The following is a 20,492-nucleotide window of genomic DNA, read 5'->3' as shown; positions in this document are numbered from 1 at the left end:
ACCATTATTAAAGAAAAACACCTAGGAAAAAGTAAGCTGGGATAGGTGTGTGGTTTTTTTTTTTAAGCCTATTAAAAAGTCTCAATCAAAGGCTCCATTCACACTTTGGTAGGTAAAGTGTTTCATAGCTGTGGGGCCATCACTGAAAAGGTCCTTTGTTACCTCATTGAGTGCCTGACGATCCGTCTTGGGCAGGTTTTTTGCTTGGTTGTCTGCCTCGGCCCACTCCTTCATCACCTGTTGAATTGAAACAAAGCGATGAGGTGCGGACGATGCTCCCACAAAAAGGCCCACGTCTCTTCCTGGCACAAACCCTGACCCCATGATGCAGTTCCTATTGTGTCCTCTCACCCTACACCTTCAGTATCGCCTGTCAGGCTTGAAGGCATGCATTTTATATATTGGATATTGCTGTTTCATAGAGAGCAGGCACATCCAACTTCCAAGAGATTTTTTTGGGGGAAGGGGGAGCTCAGGGTCCCACAATCGACCGGGATTGACCAGGAACACCCCGCGATCAACTGGTAGATGGCGATCGATCAGTTGGACATCCCTGGTATAGAGCAAATTCAACATTTAGAGAAGGAATTATGGGCAGGTGTCCCTGGTGACTGTTTACAGCCCCTGCCACAGACTCTCTCCTATCCACTCAGCAGCCAAAACAAAACAATCAGCTCATCTTCACTCGTAAAGCTGGCCTGCATGACAGGCATTGTGTTAACACTTGGTTTGTCTTATTCATGGGGGGAAATTTACAACATCAAAGCCTATTCACCAAGATGTGCCTCTGAGCGATTGTGATCAAATCCACACATGCAAATTTATCATCTAATGCGACGAGGACAAATTGTGCCTTCTAAGTTGTGAAACAAGGGACGCGGGTGGCGCTGTGGGTTAAACCACAGAGCCTAGGGCTTGCCGATCAGAAGGTTGCGGTTAGAATCCCCATGACGGGGTGAGCTCCCGTTGCTCGGTCCCTGCTCCTGCCAACCTAGCAGTTCGAAAGCACCTCAAGGTGCAAGTAGATAAATAGGTACCGCTCCAGCGGGAAGGTAAATGGGGTTTTCGTGTGCTGCTCTGGTTCACCAGAAGTGGCTTTGTCATGCTGGCCACATGACTTGGAAGCTGTATGCCGGCTCCCTCGGCCAATAGAGCGAGATGAGCGCCGCAACCCCAGAGTCGGTCACGACTGGACCTAATGGTCAGGCCAAGTTGTGAAGCAGGCTACCAGTGCATTGAAGACGCTCACAATTTCAGCAAAGGGAAGTGTGTTTCACCAAGGACACCCCTCACTTGGGATGACAGTTGCTCTAGAGCTGCCCCCCAATCACCTCGTTGATCTGTCTCATGCGCCGTTCCTCCAAGTCCATCTTGGCACGCAGGAAGTTGGCGTGTTCGTTCCCATCTCCGGGCATTTCGAAATAAACGTCCACTCCATCAGTGGGGCGAGGAGTGGGAGCCACTGCAAACACAGGGAAGTGCATTACACAAGGCGCCATGCCTCGGCCCTCCCACCCACACAAAGCATGCCCCACAGGACAGGGGGCTCCCCACTCAGGCGAGGCATCAATACACACCCTTCTCCAACCTTCTAGATGCCTTTGAACTCCAGCTCCCATCAGCCCCAGCGTGATGGGAGTCATAGTCCAATGACCTCTGGAGGACGCCATGTTGGCAAAGGCTGTAAAATAGCCTCACATGGCATAACGGGCCCACCCCCCGCCTATTTTTCAGTTGCTGTTTCATTAATAGTGTTTTGTAGATTGTAGCTGTTTTATAGATTATTTGTTCATTATTTTATATGATTTATGCTGTACAGACAACTTGCAATTTATGAAGGGGTTACGTTCCAAGGCACTGCATTTAAATGAAATCGCATATATTTCAAACAATGTTGAAAAAGCCTGCAAACACCTCATTCCGCCCCTTCCCCATTCTACCCTTTTTTGTGACTTTTTTGGGTCACTTCCAGGTTCAGTATGATGTACACATGCGCGGTTGCGCCTGTATTGGACGTGCCTAAAATGTTCGTGCCTGTATTTGTGATGTTCTATTATGTTAATGTTTCTTACTGTTTGTAAGCCGCTTTGAGATCCATTTGAATGAAAATCTAAACAATACATCAAATGGAATCAAACCCCACCTCTTACAAAAACTGTACAGGACAAAAAAAACCCGCTGAATTCTCAGCTCCCCTTGGCTCCTCACAGACTGAGGTGGGAGTGCCCCCTTGTGCCCCCCCCCTGAGCTGTGTCGGCTGAGGGGCGTAGTGGCTCACTGAGTCTGCCCCTTTGTGCCAGGAAGAGCCAGGTTCCGAGCTGCCTCTAGAACAGGCGCCCCATTGTGAGGAGGACGAGGAGGAGACGTGACCAGGAGAAGCAGCTGAGCATTCTCGTCCCACCACCCCTTGTAGCTGGTTGCTGGCTCCATGCGCCCCTCCTTTCATGTGCTAACATCTAAAGCAGGGATTCCATGAACTTCGTCCTTCAGAAGTGCCCTGAATGGGAACACTGACTTCACCCGCTCTCAGAAAAACAAAGTACAGCTAGGTTCGGGTTCCATTTCTTGAGATAAGCGTCCTCAGTAGGCCTCTCTCATCGTTGCTTTTTATAAGACAGATCAACAGGGTCTCCCAGAAAGGTGAGGGAAAGGATGGAGGAGGATGGAGCTCCTTCTCCTCCCTCCTGCTACTTCTAGAACAGGCAAGTGAGGAAGAGCAGGTGGGGAACCTGTAGCCCTTCGGATGCTGTTGGACTACAACTCCCATCATCCCCGTCTATTGGCCACACTCACAGGGGCTGATGGGAGTTGGATCCCAACAACATCTGGTGGTCCACAGCTTCACCATCCCAGCTCCAGATGCTAGCCCTGTCCTGTCCTCCAGAGCTTACCTTTGATATCCTCTTCAGTGGTCTGCGTGGTGGTCGTGATGGTAGTCTGGGTGATGCTGTCGTCATAGTAACCCGGTTCCACAAAATAGTCATCCCAGGCAGCAGGGAAAGGATCGGGGTCAGGGGCACTATCTCCAGGGCTCTCCTCCTCGTCGTCCTCATCCTCCTCCACCTCTTCATCTTCATCCAGGTCCCCTTCCTCCTCCATTTCCAGGCTCTCTTCCTCTGTCGGGATGCGTCCTGTCGGAACCTTGTTGCTGAAGAAAGAACCATCCAGTCAGGAGACTCCACAATAGATACTTAAAGGGAAGAGTGTGCATTTTGGGGGGGGGGTCTTTCTGGCAAGGGGGGAACTGTGTGGGTAACACCTTGCAGAACATCTTAAGCAGTGTGAATGCCACCTGGGTGGAAGCAAATAGGGCCTTGAATTTTGCAGAATTAAAAACCTGAATTCAAATAAATTCTGGTTATTTTGTGGGGGGCGGGGAATATATTGCAATTTCCCCAACATGGATCCTCTTAACCTCCAAAGCGTCCCATACTGCACACCATCAACATTAAGGGGCGAGTGGCAAGTGCAGTTTGGGGTCGTTTGCTCACCTGTGCAGGGCCTCCTCTCTCAGATGGGCAAGGATCTGGGGTGCCTCAGTGGCTTGTTCCAGCCTGAGAGCTGTGGGGCGTGCAGGGCAGCACACATATTCAACCCCACGGAAGCGGTCTGCCCCACAGGGCAACAGCATGCCATAGCTGTGAAGCTCCAACTCCTCACCGCTGCAGGCCTGGGAATGGGAGATGAACAATGTCAGAATGCTGCTAAGTCACTCATTGGCTCCGTTCAGACATCACACCAAAGCATGATTTGCACTAGCCATTGTGCTTTGAACCTGTGCTATGGTTTGAGCTTCAAGATGTACAGCAAGCAAGCCATGGTTCACAGCCACTTGTCTCCTTTCATTTTTCCATCTGCTCAACACACACCGTCACACCTCTCACCATGGGGCAGCAGCCTCTTTTAAGGCAGAACAATGACCCTAACTGTGGTTTTGTGACTTCAGATGCTGCAGCAAACCGTGGTTAGTTCAAACCATGGTTTGCAAACCACCACCCCCAGTTCATGGTTTGGATATTCTTACAGGTGAAACTCAGAAAATTAGAAGATCGTCGAAAAGTGCATTTATTTCAGTAATGCAACTTAAAAGGTGAAACCAATATATGAGATAGATGCATGACATGCAAAGCAAGATATGTCAAGCCTTTATTTGTTGTAATTGTAATTATTTGTCGTTAGGCGGGTCAATTATAAATGGAGTGTAATTAATGAAATGTAATAGTGATGTTTATTTTTGTATTATTGTAACTATTTGTTTTATTACTGTGGAATTTCCAAAAGAAAACATTTGTAATTTTTTTTAAAAAATGCGTTATTGAAATAAATGCACCCTTTGACGATATTCTAATTTCACGAGTTTCACCTGTATTTGGCAGACTTTCACAGAACATGGTTTGTAAACTGGCATAAAAAGACAGACATAGTACCAATTCATGCTTTGCAATTATGTTTGAATGCAACCAATTCTCACTGTGAGGTTGGTGAACTTTACATTTAAAAGAAAATTTAAATTCTGCATCAAAGTATCTCAAAACTCTGTTACGAGGAATACCAAACAAATCTCGTAGACCTTTTGCAAATTAAACACATGACATCTACATGATTTCTCCTATTGTGCATGATATATTATACACTGCAAAACTGGTTTTCCTAATTTATCCCATTTTCTGCTACTCCAGAGTGGGGCAGGGCAAAGAAGAAATAACACAGGGACCTGAAACCTCATCCCTCAGCTGGAAGCCTTATCCAGTAGCCATTCTTGTTTCTGAGATTTTGGCAGGCACTGATTGCACCGTGCCAAACATTATCTTTGTACTCATGAGGTCTAAAAACTTTTTTTAAAAAGGAAACCTATGTTCTTAGGAAGTCCTCCTATCTAATTTTACTCCTCAGATTAAGAGCATAACCAATAAAGACCTCATCCTCCATTTATTAACTGCAGTAAGATTAGTGACTGCAAAACGGGGGGAAACTTTAAATGCATATCTTTTCGAAGCCTGGATTTCACAAGTATTGGTCATTGTGCTTATGGACAAATTAACTAGTTCACAAAAGGAATATCCACCTTGGGGCAGAGGGAAAGACTCACACCTTCTAAATGACATGGTATCCTTTTATTGACTTGGTTAAGAGAACCAGAGAGAGTTTTCACCCTCCATCAATTTATGGAACCTTATGGAGTGACACTTTCATTTGGCTGCCTTTTTTGGAACATGTAAAACTACAACCATCAGCTCCTATTTTTTCTTTCTTTTCTGTATGCCTACTAAGCTCTGTATTCCTTGTATGGCTATGTTTTGTAACTTGAAATTAAAAAGCAGCAAAAAAACCCCACACTATTTTTAAAAAAGGAAGCTAAATTCCATAGCTTTCTTCTGTCCTACTGTGAAATTGCACCCCCCCCCCCAAAAAAACTTATACCATACCAGGAGTGGGCAGCCTTTTTGCGCCCAGGGACCACGTGTTAGTGGGTAGGATCCAGACCTGGCCAGGACTACTATCTCCCTCGTCCCCCCATTCACAAATGCCCCCAGTTCACACAAACTCTCCCCTTTATCACTTATCTGACACACAGACTCACAATCTCAGGCACCCACATTCCCTCTGTGTCCCCCTCCACTCACACACAACACAACAGCTGCCTAGCTCTGCAGGAACTTCCATGTTTCCTCTGCTCCCCAGCCCCAAAAGAAAGTCAGCGGTAAAAATGACTTGCTTGACATGATGTACAGTATTATTTATTTATTTAATTTCTATGCCGTCCTATATCCGAAGGTCTCACATGAAAAATCACGTACATAAAATCAAAACAAAAACCAGATTACCCACCACCTGAAAAGAGCCAGCATTTTAAAAAGGGTATAGGATGTCAGGTCAGGCAAAGGCCTGGTTGAAGAGGAATGTTTTTGCCTGGCGTCTAAAGATGTATAGTGAAGGCGCCAGGCGAATTTCCCTGGGGAGAGCATTCCACAGACAGGGAGCCACTGCAGAGAAGGCCTGTTCTCATGTTGCCACCCTTCTGACCTCTCGAGGAGGAGGCACACGAAGAAGGGCCTCAGAAGATGATCTCAGGGTCTGGATAGGTTCATATGGGAAGAGGCGGTCCTTGAGGTATTGCGGTCCTGAGCCGTTTAAGGCTTTATAGGTCAAAACCAGCACTTTGAATTGGACCCGGAAATTAATCGTAGGTTGCATTATCTCACGGTCATCCTCCAGGGACATTTAATAGGAAACTTGGGAGGTTAAAAGTTATCACTGCTAGCATCCTACTTTGGGAGGAAGCGGTGAGGGTTACAAAAAACCAGCCTGTAACTGCGGCACAAACACTCTCTTAACATCCCTTAAAGCAGTGTTTCCCAAACTGGGACCGCCAGCTGTTTTTGGACTACAACTCCCTCCATCCCTAGCTAGCAGGCCCAGTGGTCAGGGATGATGGGAATTGTAGTCCAAAAACAACAACAACCGGAGACCCGAGTTTGGGAAAAGACTGTTTTAAAGAGTCTTGACAGCCTCTTCACCTTCAGCAGTGCTTGCCTTAAAGCAGGGGTAGGAAACCTGCAGGCCCTGGATTGTTTTCAAGTCCCTGGAGAAAGGGAAAGAGGGCAGGCAGAGGATATGCTAAAATGGGCAGAGCGTTGGAAGGGGGAGTTTTCTACAAACCATCAACTGAGACCTTGGGCAAGAGTGATCTGCCCTTCCCAAGGCAGCCCACTCAGCAGTGGGGAAAAGAGAGAGAGGAAAGGGGAGGCTGGCAAATTGCTCCTGAGGGAATGTGATCCACAACTGGAAAAAAGAAGGCAGGAATGTGATCCACAACTGGAAAAAAGAAGGTTTCCCACCCTTGCTTTAAACTATCTGCTACTTTCCCTTCACTAAGGTGCTCCCAGCTGCTCACCTCTTTGGCCACGCTGTGCCAATATAAGTAGGTCTCACACGAATCCATTTTTTCTTGGTGCAGGAATTTGCACTTGTCGGGCACGAGGAGAGCTTCGCTCACAAACTCACCCACTGGAAAAGGAACAGGAGGAGACAGCGTTACAATTTATGACATTTTAAATTTTAAAAATCCCACCCATCCTTGAAAGAACCACAACCCTGCGAGGTAGGTGGGTTGGAGAGAGAGAGTGAGAGTGACAGATCCAAAGTCGTGAAGCTCACTGTGTTGGTTAACTGGGGATTTAAACCTGAGTCTTCCCAAGAATGATAAAGTTGTAGAGTTGGAAGGGACCCTGAGGGCCACCTAGTCCAAATCCCCGCAATGCAGGAATATGCAGCTGTCGCTTATGGGGATCGAACCTGCAATCTTTCTAACCCAACCTTCTCCAACCTGGTGCCCCCATATGTTTTGGACTACTACTCTCATCCGTCCCAGCCAGCATGGGCAATGGTAAGCGATGATGGGTGCTGCAAGTCCAAAAACATCTAGGGATCCAAGGTTGGGAAAGGCTGGTGTTGGCAGAGCATGGGACTCTTAATCTCAGGTCCATGGGTTCAAACCTCATGTTGGATAAAAGATCCCTACATTGCAGGGGTTGGACTGGATGGCCCTCGTGATCCCTTGCAACTATGATTCTATGATGGACAAATACTCTGAATCTTCTATAAGCCAACTTCCAAGATAGGAAGCTTCTCATAGTTATGCAGCTTACAGCTGGTCCATACAAATTTATCATCAGCCCCAGCTAGCATGGCTAATGCTAAATGGAGGGCACCAGGTTGGGGAAGGTTGCCCTTAGCATTGCAACACACTGGCGCTTGCTCCTTCTATTTCCCAGTACATTTCTGAGCACAAAGTGCTAGTGCTCACCTTTAGGGCTTTAAAGGTCAGCACTACCCTGTTTCCCCCTTTTTAATACATAGTCATAAAGTAAGCCATGGCAGGGTTTTTAAGCATTTGAGAAATATAAGACATACCCCCAAAATAAGCCATACTTCCGCGCCATGGAAACCAACCCCCACAGGCACCTCCACTCACAGAGTCACTCCATGCGGCCAAGAGCTCTGCTTAACAGCTGATCGCGCTCCCGCCTTCCTGGCTGCATCCCTGTGCTCCGCTTGCCACCATCGCTGGGCTCACTGCTTCTTCCTTGCCTGGCCCAGCCAAGGAGCTTGGAGCACCCTGCAGCGGCGGGGGGAGCGCCTGAGCCAGTGGCCTCCGCCTGGCCTGGCCAAGGACGCCTGCTGCCCCGCCGCCCGGAACCAGTGGCTGCTGCAGTGCTGAGCACTCAAGAGAGCACAGCAGCGCCCTGAGCCAGCGCCCTGAGCCGTAAAAACCGTACCAGTAATTAAAAAAAAATAAGACATCCCACCGAAAGTAAGCCACCCTGTGTTTTTTTGAGGAAAAAAAGTTATAAGACGGTGTCTTAAAAAGGGGGAAACACGGTAGCACTGAGTTGTGCTCAGAAATGTACTGGGACATAGGCCCTGTTTACCTGAAGGAGCGTCTCCAACCCCATCGTTTAGCCTGAATACTGGGGTTCAGCTCCGAGGGCCTTCTGACAGTTTCCTCACTGCAAGAAGTGAGGTTACAAGGAACCAGGAAGAGGGCTTTCTCGGTGGTGGTGTCCACCCGGTGGAACGCCCTCCCATCAAAAGTCAAGGAGATAAATAACTAGACAATCTTTTGAAGACAGACACCTGAAGGCAGTCCTGTTTTTAATGATTGATGTTTGGTTATGTTTTTTGGATATGCTGGAAGCCGCCCAGAGTGTCTGGGGTAACCCAGTCAGATGGGTGGGGTGCAAAATAATAATAATAATAATAATAATAATAATAATAATAATAATAATAATAATAATAACAATAACAACAGCAGCTCAGTAGGAAAGCACTTGCTTTACAAGCAGAGAGACAATGACCTGCCTGGTCTAGACCAGGAATGGGGAACCTCTGGTGTTCTCCTAGCTGATCAGCTCCCATCAGCCCCTGTCAGTTTAGCCAATAGTAAGGGATGATGGGAAGTGAGGTCCAACCACACTTGGAAAGCCACAGCTTCTCCAGCCCTGGTCTACACTAAATACGGCAAGCACAACTCTCGTGCCAACTCCCTGTGGCTGTTCCTCATCAGGCACTTACCCAGACACTGATAGGGCACCACGATGTGCTGGTGGCCTTTGCATTTGGGTCTCCCCTTCTTGCACCAGTTGTCGATCGTGACGGGCTGGGTGCCTTCCACGGCATTGGTGATCTGCAACTCAGGATACACCTGCGGGTGGTGCATAGAAGAGGCACACAGATCACAGCAGGGAATGGGAGACAGGGAGAGGGGACACAAGAGCTTTTGATCCTTACGATGCATCAAAGAACAATGGCAAATGCATACATTTCCTCCCCCTCCCTCTGAAGAAGTGCCTTAGAGTGGCATTCCTGGAGTTCCTAAGTACAGTGGTGGCCCTACTATGAGGCAGAGGGAGGCAGATGCCTCAAGAGGTAGGTGCTATAGGGCAGGGAGCAATAGTGAGGTGTTGGGAGGGCCATCTTTGCATGCTAGGTGGCCTGTTCTGAACCCCGTAAGCTAGCCTGATGCCTTCAGGTGGGGTAGAGGATGCTGTCCTGTTGGCGGTGTTGAAGCCAGCTTCAACTCCAAGTCTTCTCTGGCAGGTTTTTGTACAATGAAGGGGAGAGGGTGTCAATCTGTCCTCCCCAATCTGTCCTTCTCCCCTTGTCTCAGCAGCCTCCTGTCTGGTTGCCACCAAAGTCTGGAGATCAGAGCTCCTTCAGAACGTACTCTGGGCTCAGATTCCATGTTCAAGGCACAGGAGCGGGTGGGTGGGTTGCAAGCTCAAAGAAGAAAAATCCCATTTCCCAAACAAGAGCAGGGTGAACCTGAAGGAACGGCCAGCTCACGATAAACTTTGGTGCCTGAGGTGGAAAATGGCATCCTTCTGCCAATGTGTCTCGTATATACCTGCCGGGACCCTAAAAACATTTTCAGAAGCCATTTTCTGGATATTCCTGCTAAATGCGGCAAGACCAGTGGCCAAAAGAGACAGTGACTTTTCAGTGGTGGCTCCTGACTAGAGAATGCCTTCCTCACTTGTTCACTGCATTGTGCTCTTGTCAGCACCAAGCGAAGACCTTTATATTTCCCCAGTTTCTCTCTCTCCAGTTTTAGAACTTTTAAAAACAGTTCTTTATGCTATTGCTGTTTCTCTTGCTGGTATTTCTGTGGTATATATATTATATTCTATTTTAATTTTTTAAAATTACTTGTATTAAACACATGGCTCCTGGTAGATTCGTGAGTTTAACTATTATTTGTGATCTGCACAGAGGACTTTTTGTTAACTGCAGGTAGGAAATCCGCCGCCGTGGCATTACACAACTCTGGTTTGTTTGAACAACAGTTGTGCTGGAGACTAGATAGAGCCCTGTGGACCATCTCTCTCTCCCCTCTGCAAACACTTTGGCACCCTCAAAGGTACTCTGAAATCTGCCTCCTCTTCTTTGCTGTAGGACCACCCTAGGGAAAGGCATAGAGCTTCAGTGTTTCTTCCAGGGCAAGGATGGCTATGGAGGACCTTTTCTGTTTGCTTTCCCCTTATATCATTTGACTGGGCTAATTTGGCTGAGCCCTTTGACTTAAATCGTCACTTGATGGTCCGTTTATTACAACACAACGGCATACATCAGGCGCTTTGAATACTTGAGCATAAATGCAGATGTGGTGTTATTATCCCCATACTGCAGACAGGAATGCTGAGAGGCGGTGGCTGGGCTAGGGCCAGCTGATGATTTCATGGCAGCTGAGAGAGCTTAAACTTTGAGGAAGGGTCATAGCTCAGTGGTAGAGTGTCTGCCTTGCACGCAGAACGCAGGTAGGGCTGGGAATGCCCAAGTCCATACTGAGAGCCTGCAGGCGTCCTGTGCGTTCTCTACAAACCGAGTGCTTATTACGATCTGGATTAACTGGGGGTAGTGGGAGGGAGGGATGATGCTCCCTTATTATGGCAGGTAGTTGGACTTTCCTGATGCACCAGTGGTGCAGATGCTTGTCTTGGGTGGGTGGGGGGAGTGGCACTGCCAATAACATTCACAAAGAGGGGGACACTTGTATTTGATAGTGGCCCTGCCAAATGCATCTGTTTCAGCATGGGAGAGAGAAGTCCTAAGCAAAGCAGGAGGGCACACAGCTTGGTGCGTGAGAGACAGACAAACAGAAAGTCTGGTGCCAATGCTTCTGGATGCTTGTGTACTTGAGGGGCTGTCTATCAACGCATTTTGAGATGGAGTGGGGACCTCTGACAGTCCTTATATACCCCACTGAGGCCAACAACCAGCATTTGTGTGGTTTCATTGGTGTAGAACAGGCTTCCTCAACCTCGGCCCTCCAGACGTTTTGAGACTACAATTCCCATCACCCCTGACCACTGGTCCTGCTAGCTAGGGATCATGGGAGTTGTAGGCCAAAAACATCTGGAGGGCCGAGGTTGAGGTGCAGAACCTGGACAACTGGGGTTCAAATCCCCACTCATCTCACTGGGAGAGCTTGGGCCAGAGACCAAGGGAGGGAGGGGGGAAATTGTGCACGCCACCTTGAGCCTCTTGGAGGAAAAGTGGGATGCAAAGATAGCAGCACATAAAAGATACCAGCAAACATAACTTTCAGCGCTCATGTCCCCAGACACCTCAGCATATAGGGAATGGCAGGGGGCAAAAGGACAACATTCTAGAAGTGAGCTCATTTATTATTTTCTTGCTCAATAGGTCTATAGGCCATCCAATAAGTTTAGCATTGTATACATGGAATGCCCAGGTAGCTGGACAGCCAGGTAACTGACCTGTTTGGTTTCACTGATGAATCTATTCCTGGTGCATGTGTGTGGTTTTTTGTGTACATTTATGACTTAGCAGGCGATGGGAAATTTGTCTGCCTGAAACCCTGGATAGCTGCTACTAAGTTAGCTGGACGAAAAATCTCAGCAGATATAAGGCAAGTTCCTAACCACATCAAATAGCCTTGGGTTATTTCTCTGGACCCAGTTACAGAATATAAATGGCCTTCAATGGATTGAGCTGGTAGACCAGTGCTCCCCAAACTTGGTTCGCCAGCTGTTTTTGAACTACAGTTCTGATCATCCCTGACCATTTGTCCTGCTACCTAGGGATGGTGGGAGTTGTAGTCCAAAAACAGCTGGAGACCCACGTTTGGGAAACGCTGTGGATGACAAAGACAGGGACAGCCAAGGTTAGATTCACAATGGTGTGGTGTGTGTGTGTGTGTGTGTGTAGACTCCTGTGCAGGGTTAAGCATATGGTTCAGGGTGAATTGAAGCAGAATTGGAAGGTGGAGATGGGGCAAGGCAAAAAGGAGAAGGAGGGTTCGAGGAAGCACTGGGCGTGGAAGAGGAGCAGGCAAGCGCTTGATACCTCCTGGCAGTAGCTCCGGATCTCCTCACTGGTGTGGAAGCAGGTGTTGGTGCCGAAGGCGTCAGGCTCCCAGCGCCCTGTCTGTACATTGAGATGCAGGACCAGCTTCCCACAGAACATGGCCACTTGGGGAGTCCCGAGTGCCGGCCCAAGGGCTGCCCCCATCCCCTGCAACACACAAAGGGAAGAGAGGATGATAAGACGGGCACGTTCTGCAAAACACCAGACACACGTTTGGATCACGTTGAACAGTCTCCTCCTGGCAGGGCACCTCCCAGAGCTACCAGGGAAGGGTGTTCCCCGGCCACATCACACCTATGACCCCCCAACGAAGCCTCGCATCTTCGCATCTACCTGCCCTTTTGCTGTTTCCCTCCCCCCCATCTTTGTTTGCACCATCTCTCCGTCTCTCTCCGTCTTCTCCTCCTCAGCAACCGTGGGGATGTTGTTGCTGTGGCAACCGCTCCCCATGGAGTTGCCAGATCTTCTCTGTTGCCATGGAGACCAGCTCCCAGATGGAAATTAATACTGCATCACCAGCCCCTCCCTCAGCAGTTTCTCATCTTGGGCCCACTCCCACCAGGCATCAGCACCACCTCCTCCTCACCGCCCCCCACCGCTCCCAGCTCACCTTCCTTCCACTCCTTTTCTCTATTCCTTCATCTAGAATCTCGCTATGCTGCCATCCATCTCTGTCCAAATGCTACCCCCCTTCCCTCAGATTCCTCCCTCCCTCCCTCCCATCTCAGTCAGTGTTTCTCACAGTGCCGCTTCAGACACAAGGTGCAAGGCAAGCAGAGGCTCCCCCACCTTATCATTCTCCTCTGTCCCCTGCCTCCCCCTCTCCACTTCCACTAAGGGGCCCAGGCCTCTGAGGGCCACTGCAGCACCAGTGTGCCTAGTTCAGTGACAACAACGCTGTTTTCATAACTTCACCCGGCTGGACCAAAGGCACAAACAAGGCCTTATTCAACACAGTGTCCAAGGTAGCAAGTCAGAAGGCGGCACTAGAAAGGGAGAGACAAGGCCCCAGCTAAACAAGCAACTGTAAACCAAGGATAGATGGGTCTATTAATTTCACTCCCCCCCTGCTCTTTTTTCTAATCTTACACTCAGTTCTCCACATTTTCACATCAGTTCGCAAATATGAAAGGTCCTCATGAAAATTGTCAACATTTTTGTGCTGATTCCTCCTAATATATATATGTGTTTTATGCAATTCTGCCTAATTCATGTTTGCAAGCAAAACAGATTGTTTATGTTACTTCTGCTGGCATAGTATATTTCTACTCTCATATATGCATTTTTGTACATATTGCATGGATGGAGAGGTGCATTGCAAAATTCAGAGAGACGTGTGAATTTCGAGGGATAGAATCCTAGAATTGTAGAGTTGGAAGGGACCGTGAGGGTCATCTAGTTCAATCCCTTGCAATGCAGAAATCTTTTGCCCAACGTGGGGCTCAAACTCACAACCCTGAGATTAAGAGTCTCAAGCTCTACTGACTGAGCTATCTCAGCATGGTTGCATTTCAGTTTTTGTGCTGCCTCGGAAAGCGAGAATTAAAACACAAACCGAACTGAACTCTCCCCCCCGATTCCTAGCCACAGGTTCCTCACCCTTGACCTAAAACAGTTCAGCATTTCCCCAACATTTCCCGAACAGAGCCAATTCACAACACCCAGGCAGAAATGTGGCACAACCTTCCACAAAACACCAACATTCACAACAGGGAATTCATTTATTTCCAAAACCACCTCTGTGTCAAAAAAATTGTCTCCATGCAGAAAGCCAACACATTAGTGTGTTTGCTAGGCATCCTAGACTCACCCTTCAAACATAGCTATTTTACACCCACCACAGAATTTATAAGTTGTGCAAGTCCATTTTTAATTTAAAAGCAAAACAACCAAACTAAAAGGGGGCATTTAATTAATAAAACATTTGGTAATTGCAAACTGAACGGAATCTCTTCCCACTTTCCTAGCTAAGGCCAAAGCAATAACAGGTCTGGAAGGAATCAGAAGGATGTAGCCAGCTAAGTCGTACCCAGAGTAGTCCCACTGAAATGAATGGGTGCTTGATATTACGATTTATTAACTTACATATTGCTTACATTCCAAAATGGCTTCTAGGCAGTTTCCAAGCACAAAATTGCTTGCAAAATTCATATGTACTGTAGTTGAAATACACAGTGAAGTCGGCCATGCCCGTTCATTTCAATAGGTCTACTCCGGGTAGGACTAGCATAAGATACAACCCATCGGAAGTCCAAATCTGGAGAGACAAATTGCAAGCAGTCCTGGCTCCGGGCCAAGGATGGGGGCCAGGCTGAGAAAGGACTACAGACACACAGAGTTTGTTTTAAGCGTGGGTGTAGCAAGAGCAAACACAACACTTGAGGGACAAGTGTAAAGAGGAGCTGCAGGGGGACTAAGAGTGTGGGGGACCTGTGGTGCTTGGGGGGGGGAGGAGATGGGGGGAAAGCAAAGATGGCTTTGGTTCCGGCTAGGAGAACCAGCGGTGGAGCTGCAAAAAGACTTCCCTGCCACTCCCACTTCCCCTGCAGTCTCCGCTCTGCCTGGATTGAACTAAGGATCTCAGTTTTCCTGCTTTTGGGGAGGAGGGAAAAGGTGACAGCTTGAGGCAAGGGAGGGAGATTAGGAAGACCTGCTCTGCAATCTCCCCAAGAGATGGGGGGTGGGGGTGGACAGTGCAACCAGGAACACACGCCAGGTACATACGGGGCCTGTATTTTCCCTCCAAGCTGGTGGAGAAAGGGGGGGGAAGAGGAGGAATAGAACAGGCAACTCTGTATGTGTGTGTGTGCGTGTGTGCAAGGGGGAGGACAATGGAGAAGTGAGGCCTGGATTAAGTTGGATCCCGTGGCTAAGCTGCTGCTCTGAGCGATTAAGCAGCTGCTGCAATTTGGTTGCAGGCTGACCTCCCTGCAGGCCAGGGTGGAGTGGGGTTAGGCATCAAAAACAAAAAGGGGGGCGTGCAGAAAAAGGAGATGCCTGAGTCATCACCCCCCCAATCAGCACCCTGACCAAGAATCGGGGGGGGGGGGCTGCGCGCATACACACAGCGGCATCAATGACAGGTGAACGACGACAAAGAGGTAGCTGGGAAGTGGAAGCCAGAGCGGCACGGAAGTGGTTAATTGGCACCGGGATTAATAAGTGCAGCGCTAATCCCCCCTCCTGCTCCCCCCCACAAGCACTTAGCGAGATGAGATAGAGAGGAGAGGAAGCATCCACCTGCTTTCCCCCCCCCCAACAACACAGGATCTTTTTCACTGCGGGGTGTGTGTGTGTGTGTGTTAGGGACCCTGCAGAAAAAAAAGCTACAGTGGCAGCAATCTGCTGGCTCTCCCCAACTTTATGTTGCAGGAGGAAACTATGCAGGGTTAAAAGAGGAATGCAGCCTAAGAGAGGCAGAACTGCGGGGGGGGGGGCGTAAAAAGGAAGGGAGATGGAAAGGCTTATGTTTTCTCTCTTACAACTCGCCCTGCATCCCATCCCCCTGAGCCGATTCAGGCTGCTCAGAGCATCACAGCACCAGCTAGCTGTGTGAGATGGAGGAAGAGCAGGCCAGGAGCCAAGCGAGAAGCGGCAGGGGCGAGAGGTGGAAGAATGGAGGCTCCGTTTTGCTCCTGCTGGCCTGTGGAGCAGAAGGCACCTCAGGAAGCGCCCGAAATTTATGGGGAACCTTGCCATGCAAAGACGATGGATTTTGCAAGTCTCTGCTTTGAGCAGAAATGCAGGCTTGTGCAAGGACCCTGTTCCCTTGTCCAGTGGAGGAGGGTGGCAAGTTCACCCACCCACCAACCCTTGCTTGGCACCACACTCTCAAAACACACCACTCCAAAAAAGGTGAATGGTTGTTAGCAGGAGGGCTTCTACATGGCACGTTTTGGTTTTAGGGCCTAACAGAAACTTCATGAAGGGAATGGAGCCTTCTCTGTGATTATCCGGCCCCAAGCCCCATTGCGACCAGGAGGAGATGAGTCCTTCTAGCCCTATTGGTAGATTGTCGTGCATGCAGAAGGGACAAGCAGAAGACTAGAAATAGCTTTCATTTCTAATACCGCACGCTATGTTCAGATTTAGGAACAATGGCAACTCAACTGCATTTACAACAGGAATTCCTCTGTGGGCTTTTACCACTGCTGTCCCACTTCAAGCAAGCCACAAATTGCCTGAGCTGCAGACAGTTCTCTTCTCTCAAGGAAAACAAAGAACAGCTCGTCACAAGTCTCCCAGCTGCCGTGAAGTAGAAACAGGGGACACCTAAGGGAGATGTGACCTGGGCCTTGCGAAGCAGAACGCTTTGGGTTCCACCCCTGCTGATGGGAGGGCAAAGGGTGTCAGACCCATCCAGTCTTCTTCCTAACTGTAGAGATAATAGAATCGTCTTGCTGGAACACAGAGACCATGGCTCCATCTAGACCAGTGTTCTGCCTCCAACCATAACTAGTTCGCTGCCTTGGACAGTTATAAGTTGGGCATGAGACCACAAGACATGGCCTTTGGCTTGTCCAGGAGCTTCTCTACTGGAAGATGCCCTACCTAGAGATGTGAAGGTCTGGAAAATAACTGGGGGGGGGAATCTGGGTTTTCTCCCTCCTTTTTTTGGTGGGGAAGAACAGGGTGTGTGGGTTTTTTGGGGGGGAATCTGGGGAGCAGGTTTTTCCTTAATTTTCCTACTTTCTTTCCTGGGCCTTCACATTTCTGGCATGACTTCCAGAGGTGTACCACCCCCAACACCTTGCTGGGGAAGGACAAGTGGGAAGAGCGCTGTTGCACTCATGTCCTGCATGTGGACTTCCTAGACATGTGTCTCGCCACTGAGATAAAAGGAAGCTGGGCAAGATGATGTGTTAAATCTGATCCAGCAGAGGACCTTCTCAGAGAGGTGCTCTATTTAGCCAACAGGTAGGGCTTGCAGAAAAGTGTTACAGTGGGAAGTGCTCCTGTTCAGGGCTCAAGCCAGCTAGCCATGCCTACTTCAAGGCACTCCACTCCATTCCATCCTCTCTTCATGCTTTCCCCTCCCCAATACTCCACCTTCTATGTTGACAGAGGAAGCTAAAGTCTCATTAGGCTGCTTAGGTTCCCCCAAGAACACCCGAAGAACCACAGTTCCCATGGGCGTTCTTGCTTTCTGTTCAGAAAGGAGCCAAGTTCTGTATTGAGAACACAGGATCTTAGCGCTGACCGAGATCCTTTTGGAAAGGAATAATTATTATCGCATACCTCCCACCAAGAAGCAGCACGTGATGGCTCTATTGCCATTATTCACCTGTTCTCAGAGAGAGGGAGGATCCTGAGATCTGATAGGGTACAAGCAAGTATGGCCAATTGGGTTTCTTCTGCCAGCTAGGCTCTTCAGCACTGACAACCTCACCACCATGGCAAACGCAGATGGTGCTTCTCCGGCGCAATGTGCCAACCCATGGCCAAAAGCCATTTTTCCCCACAGAGCAAAGCAAGAAAGGAGTAGTGAGCAAAGTCTTCCCCACCCCCTTCACCGCTCCAACACATGCACCACGAGGAATTTGCATCCAAACCAAGGCTTTGGACGGGGGTCTAGTGCTACCAAGAGGACCAAGAATGGTGCAACACCAGGAAGTTGCTTCTGCATCTTATCTCAGTGAGCTAAGGGTGGGAGGTAGGACTGGGGGGGGCTTTGAGTCAGAAACACCTGCAGCCTTCCATCAAAGGGTTACAACAAGGTCCTAAAGAGAGCCAGGAAGGATGAAGAGCAGGCCTGCATCTTTGGCCTGGGAGGAGAAAGGCAGCAGAGTGGGCAACATTTGAGACCAAACATTTGAGATCTGACATGGAGTAACTGCAATTTGAGCTTCTGGTTGTTGTTTTCTTTTAAGGGGGGTCCAGATTTAATTTGAGTAGAAATGGTGGGGGCAATGCTGACTCTATGTTTTGAAAGGCCCTAGGCCTAAGCATCCTCCCTACCTCCCCCCACTGCAGTAGGTCCAGGGGGCCCAACAGGGGAGGGGGCCCTCAGCAGATGCTTGAGCAATGCCAATTCTTGATAGGGAAGATATGGCACAGTCTAGGCTTGACGTTGCGAGTGGAGGAGGAGGAGGGAGACCGTCCTGCGCTCCACAGAAGATGGCAGGTTGACAGCCCAGATGGAGGACTGCAATAATCACCAGGCATGGCTTGGCCCACCAGCCTCTCTCTCTGCTGTGCATAGGAGAGACAGACAGACTCTCCTCTGCAGGCCCCATCCTATCATTTCAAAACAAGTACCTTATCTTTTGGTACTTTCCCTGAGCTCAGGAAGGCCACCATCTGCTTAACCCTCATTGCTGTGCTAGATGGTTCAGCTAATAGGCTGATTCCCTGGCTTCCAAGCCATGGGGCTGAGGGGCTGTGAAGTTCACCTGGATGAATGTGTCCCGTGTCCCCCCCTCCCCCGCCAATCCAGTGGGATTTGGGCTGCATGCACACCATACATTCAAAGCACATTTCTCCCACTCCTCGCACCAGAAGAATCCTGGGAACCGTAGTTGGTAAGGGAGGCTTAGAACTGTAGATCTGGACTGGGGAAACTACAATTCCCATGGTTATGTTTAAATGTAAGGTCCGTATGCAGCCCTGCTCGCAGGCAAGCAAAACAAAACACAGAGGAGTGTCAATCCGGAGAGAAGAGCCACACACCCCAAAAGAGCCCAAAGGCCCCTTAAAAAATGCCCCACTGGCTTTGAAACAAGGGGGCCCTGCAGCCCAGCCACCAAATGTCTCTTTCCCACTCCGGAGGCAAAAGGTGAGACGTCTGGGGTCCAGAAGAGGTCTCAGGGAGGAGGGGGAGAGCGCCACGCCACACCGGCCTCTCTTCTCGCTTTGGGGACACCCCGTCTCCCAAGCAGATGAAGTGGGTGGGTATCGATCCCCCCCAGGCCTCCTATCTCCAGATGGAATCTGGGCAGGGCGAGCAAACAGCAAAACAGATGCCAGCTTCTCCTGCAAAGGCAGAGGGGGCGGCGGCTGCTGGGCTTCCTCCCTCCCTGCCCAGTCCCTCGTCTGGCCATCACCTACGACGTCGCCTCCTCCAGCCGCTACTCTCCGTACCAGCCACCCAGTCCGCCTGCGTTCCCGCCCGCCCTCCAGGCGCAGGTTTCCCGATAAGCGCCTCCTTCCTTAGCCTCTTAACCGGGAGGAGATCCGAGGGGATCAAGGGGTCTCTCCCTTGTGCCAGTGACCTTGGGCAGCCCGCCCCGGACACCTTGAGCGCGCCATCCTCGCCCGGCAGTCCCCTCCTCCTGCGCTCCAAAGAGACACCTCGTCGAGGGTGGGCAAAAGAAAGCCCCCGCAAGCTCCCCGGGCGCAGCAGCCGCCCAGGAGACTCTCCCTCCCTCCCTCCCTCCCTCCTCCCTGCCCCACCCACTCACCCAACCAACCTCTCGGCGGGCTCACCTGGGTGTTGGCTGCGCCTCCGGGCCCCAGGCAAGAAGCCAGCAAGAGCAACGGCGCCAGCAAGCAGCGCGCAGCGACGGCGCATCCCGCCGCCCCAGCCATGGCTCGCTCGCTCGCTCTCCCTTTCAGCCGACGCTGCGGCCGCTTCTCCTGCGGCGTCCGGGAGCTTCCCGCCTCCTTCTTGCGGCGCGGGCAAGGAAGAACCTGGGATGGGTGGCGGCGCTGGGGGAGATCCTAGGGCTTGGGGGTCGCCTCCCTGCGCGCGCTTGCACCAGTTCAAGCGCTGCTGCTGCTGCTGCTGCGGCTGTTGCTGCGCCGTCGGTTCCCAGCTGGGCTGTGACAGGAGGAGCTGGCCCCGCTGCTGCTGCTGCCACCGCCTGCTCCTCCTCTTTCCCCGCTGCTGCTGCGGCTGCAGCGCTTCTCTCTGGCCCCTCCTCCTTGGCCCCTCCTGCCGCTCTGCCTGCAGCCACAATAGCTGCGACGTAGCGCCCAGCAGGGCGGAGCCAGAGTCGCAGCAGCCTGGAGGCGGGGCTCGCGGGCCGCTTGCAGACGGAGGAGGTGGGCGGGGAGCATTCGCGGCTGCCCCTTTTCCAAGCAAGAGAGTGTGGGCGGAGGCTGGGGTGTCCCGTCCCCGCCGTCGAACCTGATCGCCGTGCGCTCTTCTCCCCAGCCGGAAA

The 20,492-nt window shown here is 50.2% G+C and overlaps 1 protein-coding gene across 2 annotated transcripts in view; it reads right to left on the bottom strand.

The window, feature by feature from the left end:
* Positions 1–20,243, bottom strand: part of APLP1 (amyloid beta precursor like protein 1) — a gene marked incomplete at its 3' end in the record, with an annotated part of 47,584 nt that extends 27,341 nt beyond the window's left edge. The window contains 8 exon segments of one of the 2 annotated variants that reach the window (XM_060275705.1): positions 163–237; positions 1,332–1,462; positions 2,892–3,148; positions 3,492–3,670; positions 6,896–7,008; positions 9,076–9,205; positions 12,370–12,537; positions 19,816–20,243. In XM_060275705.1, the coding sequence (XP_060131688.1) occupies positions 163–237; positions 1,332–1,462; positions 2,892–3,148; positions 3,492–3,670; positions 6,896–7,008; positions 9,076–9,205; positions 12,370–12,537; positions 19,816–19,917 (1,155 nt within the window). 2 annotated transcript variants of the gene reach the window in all.
* Positions 20,244–20,492: the final 249 nt, after the last annotated feature.

The sequence above is a fragment of the Zootoca vivipara genome, chromosome 6, assembly GCF_963506605.1.
Source record: "Zootoca vivipara chromosome 6, rZooViv1.1, whole genome shotgun sequence".
NCBI lineage: Eukaryota > Metazoa > Chordata > Lepidosauria > Squamata > Lacertidae > Zootoca > Zootoca vivipara.
Note: the sequence above shows the minus strand (reverse complement) of the source record. Positions and strands in the feature narration are given on the sequence as shown.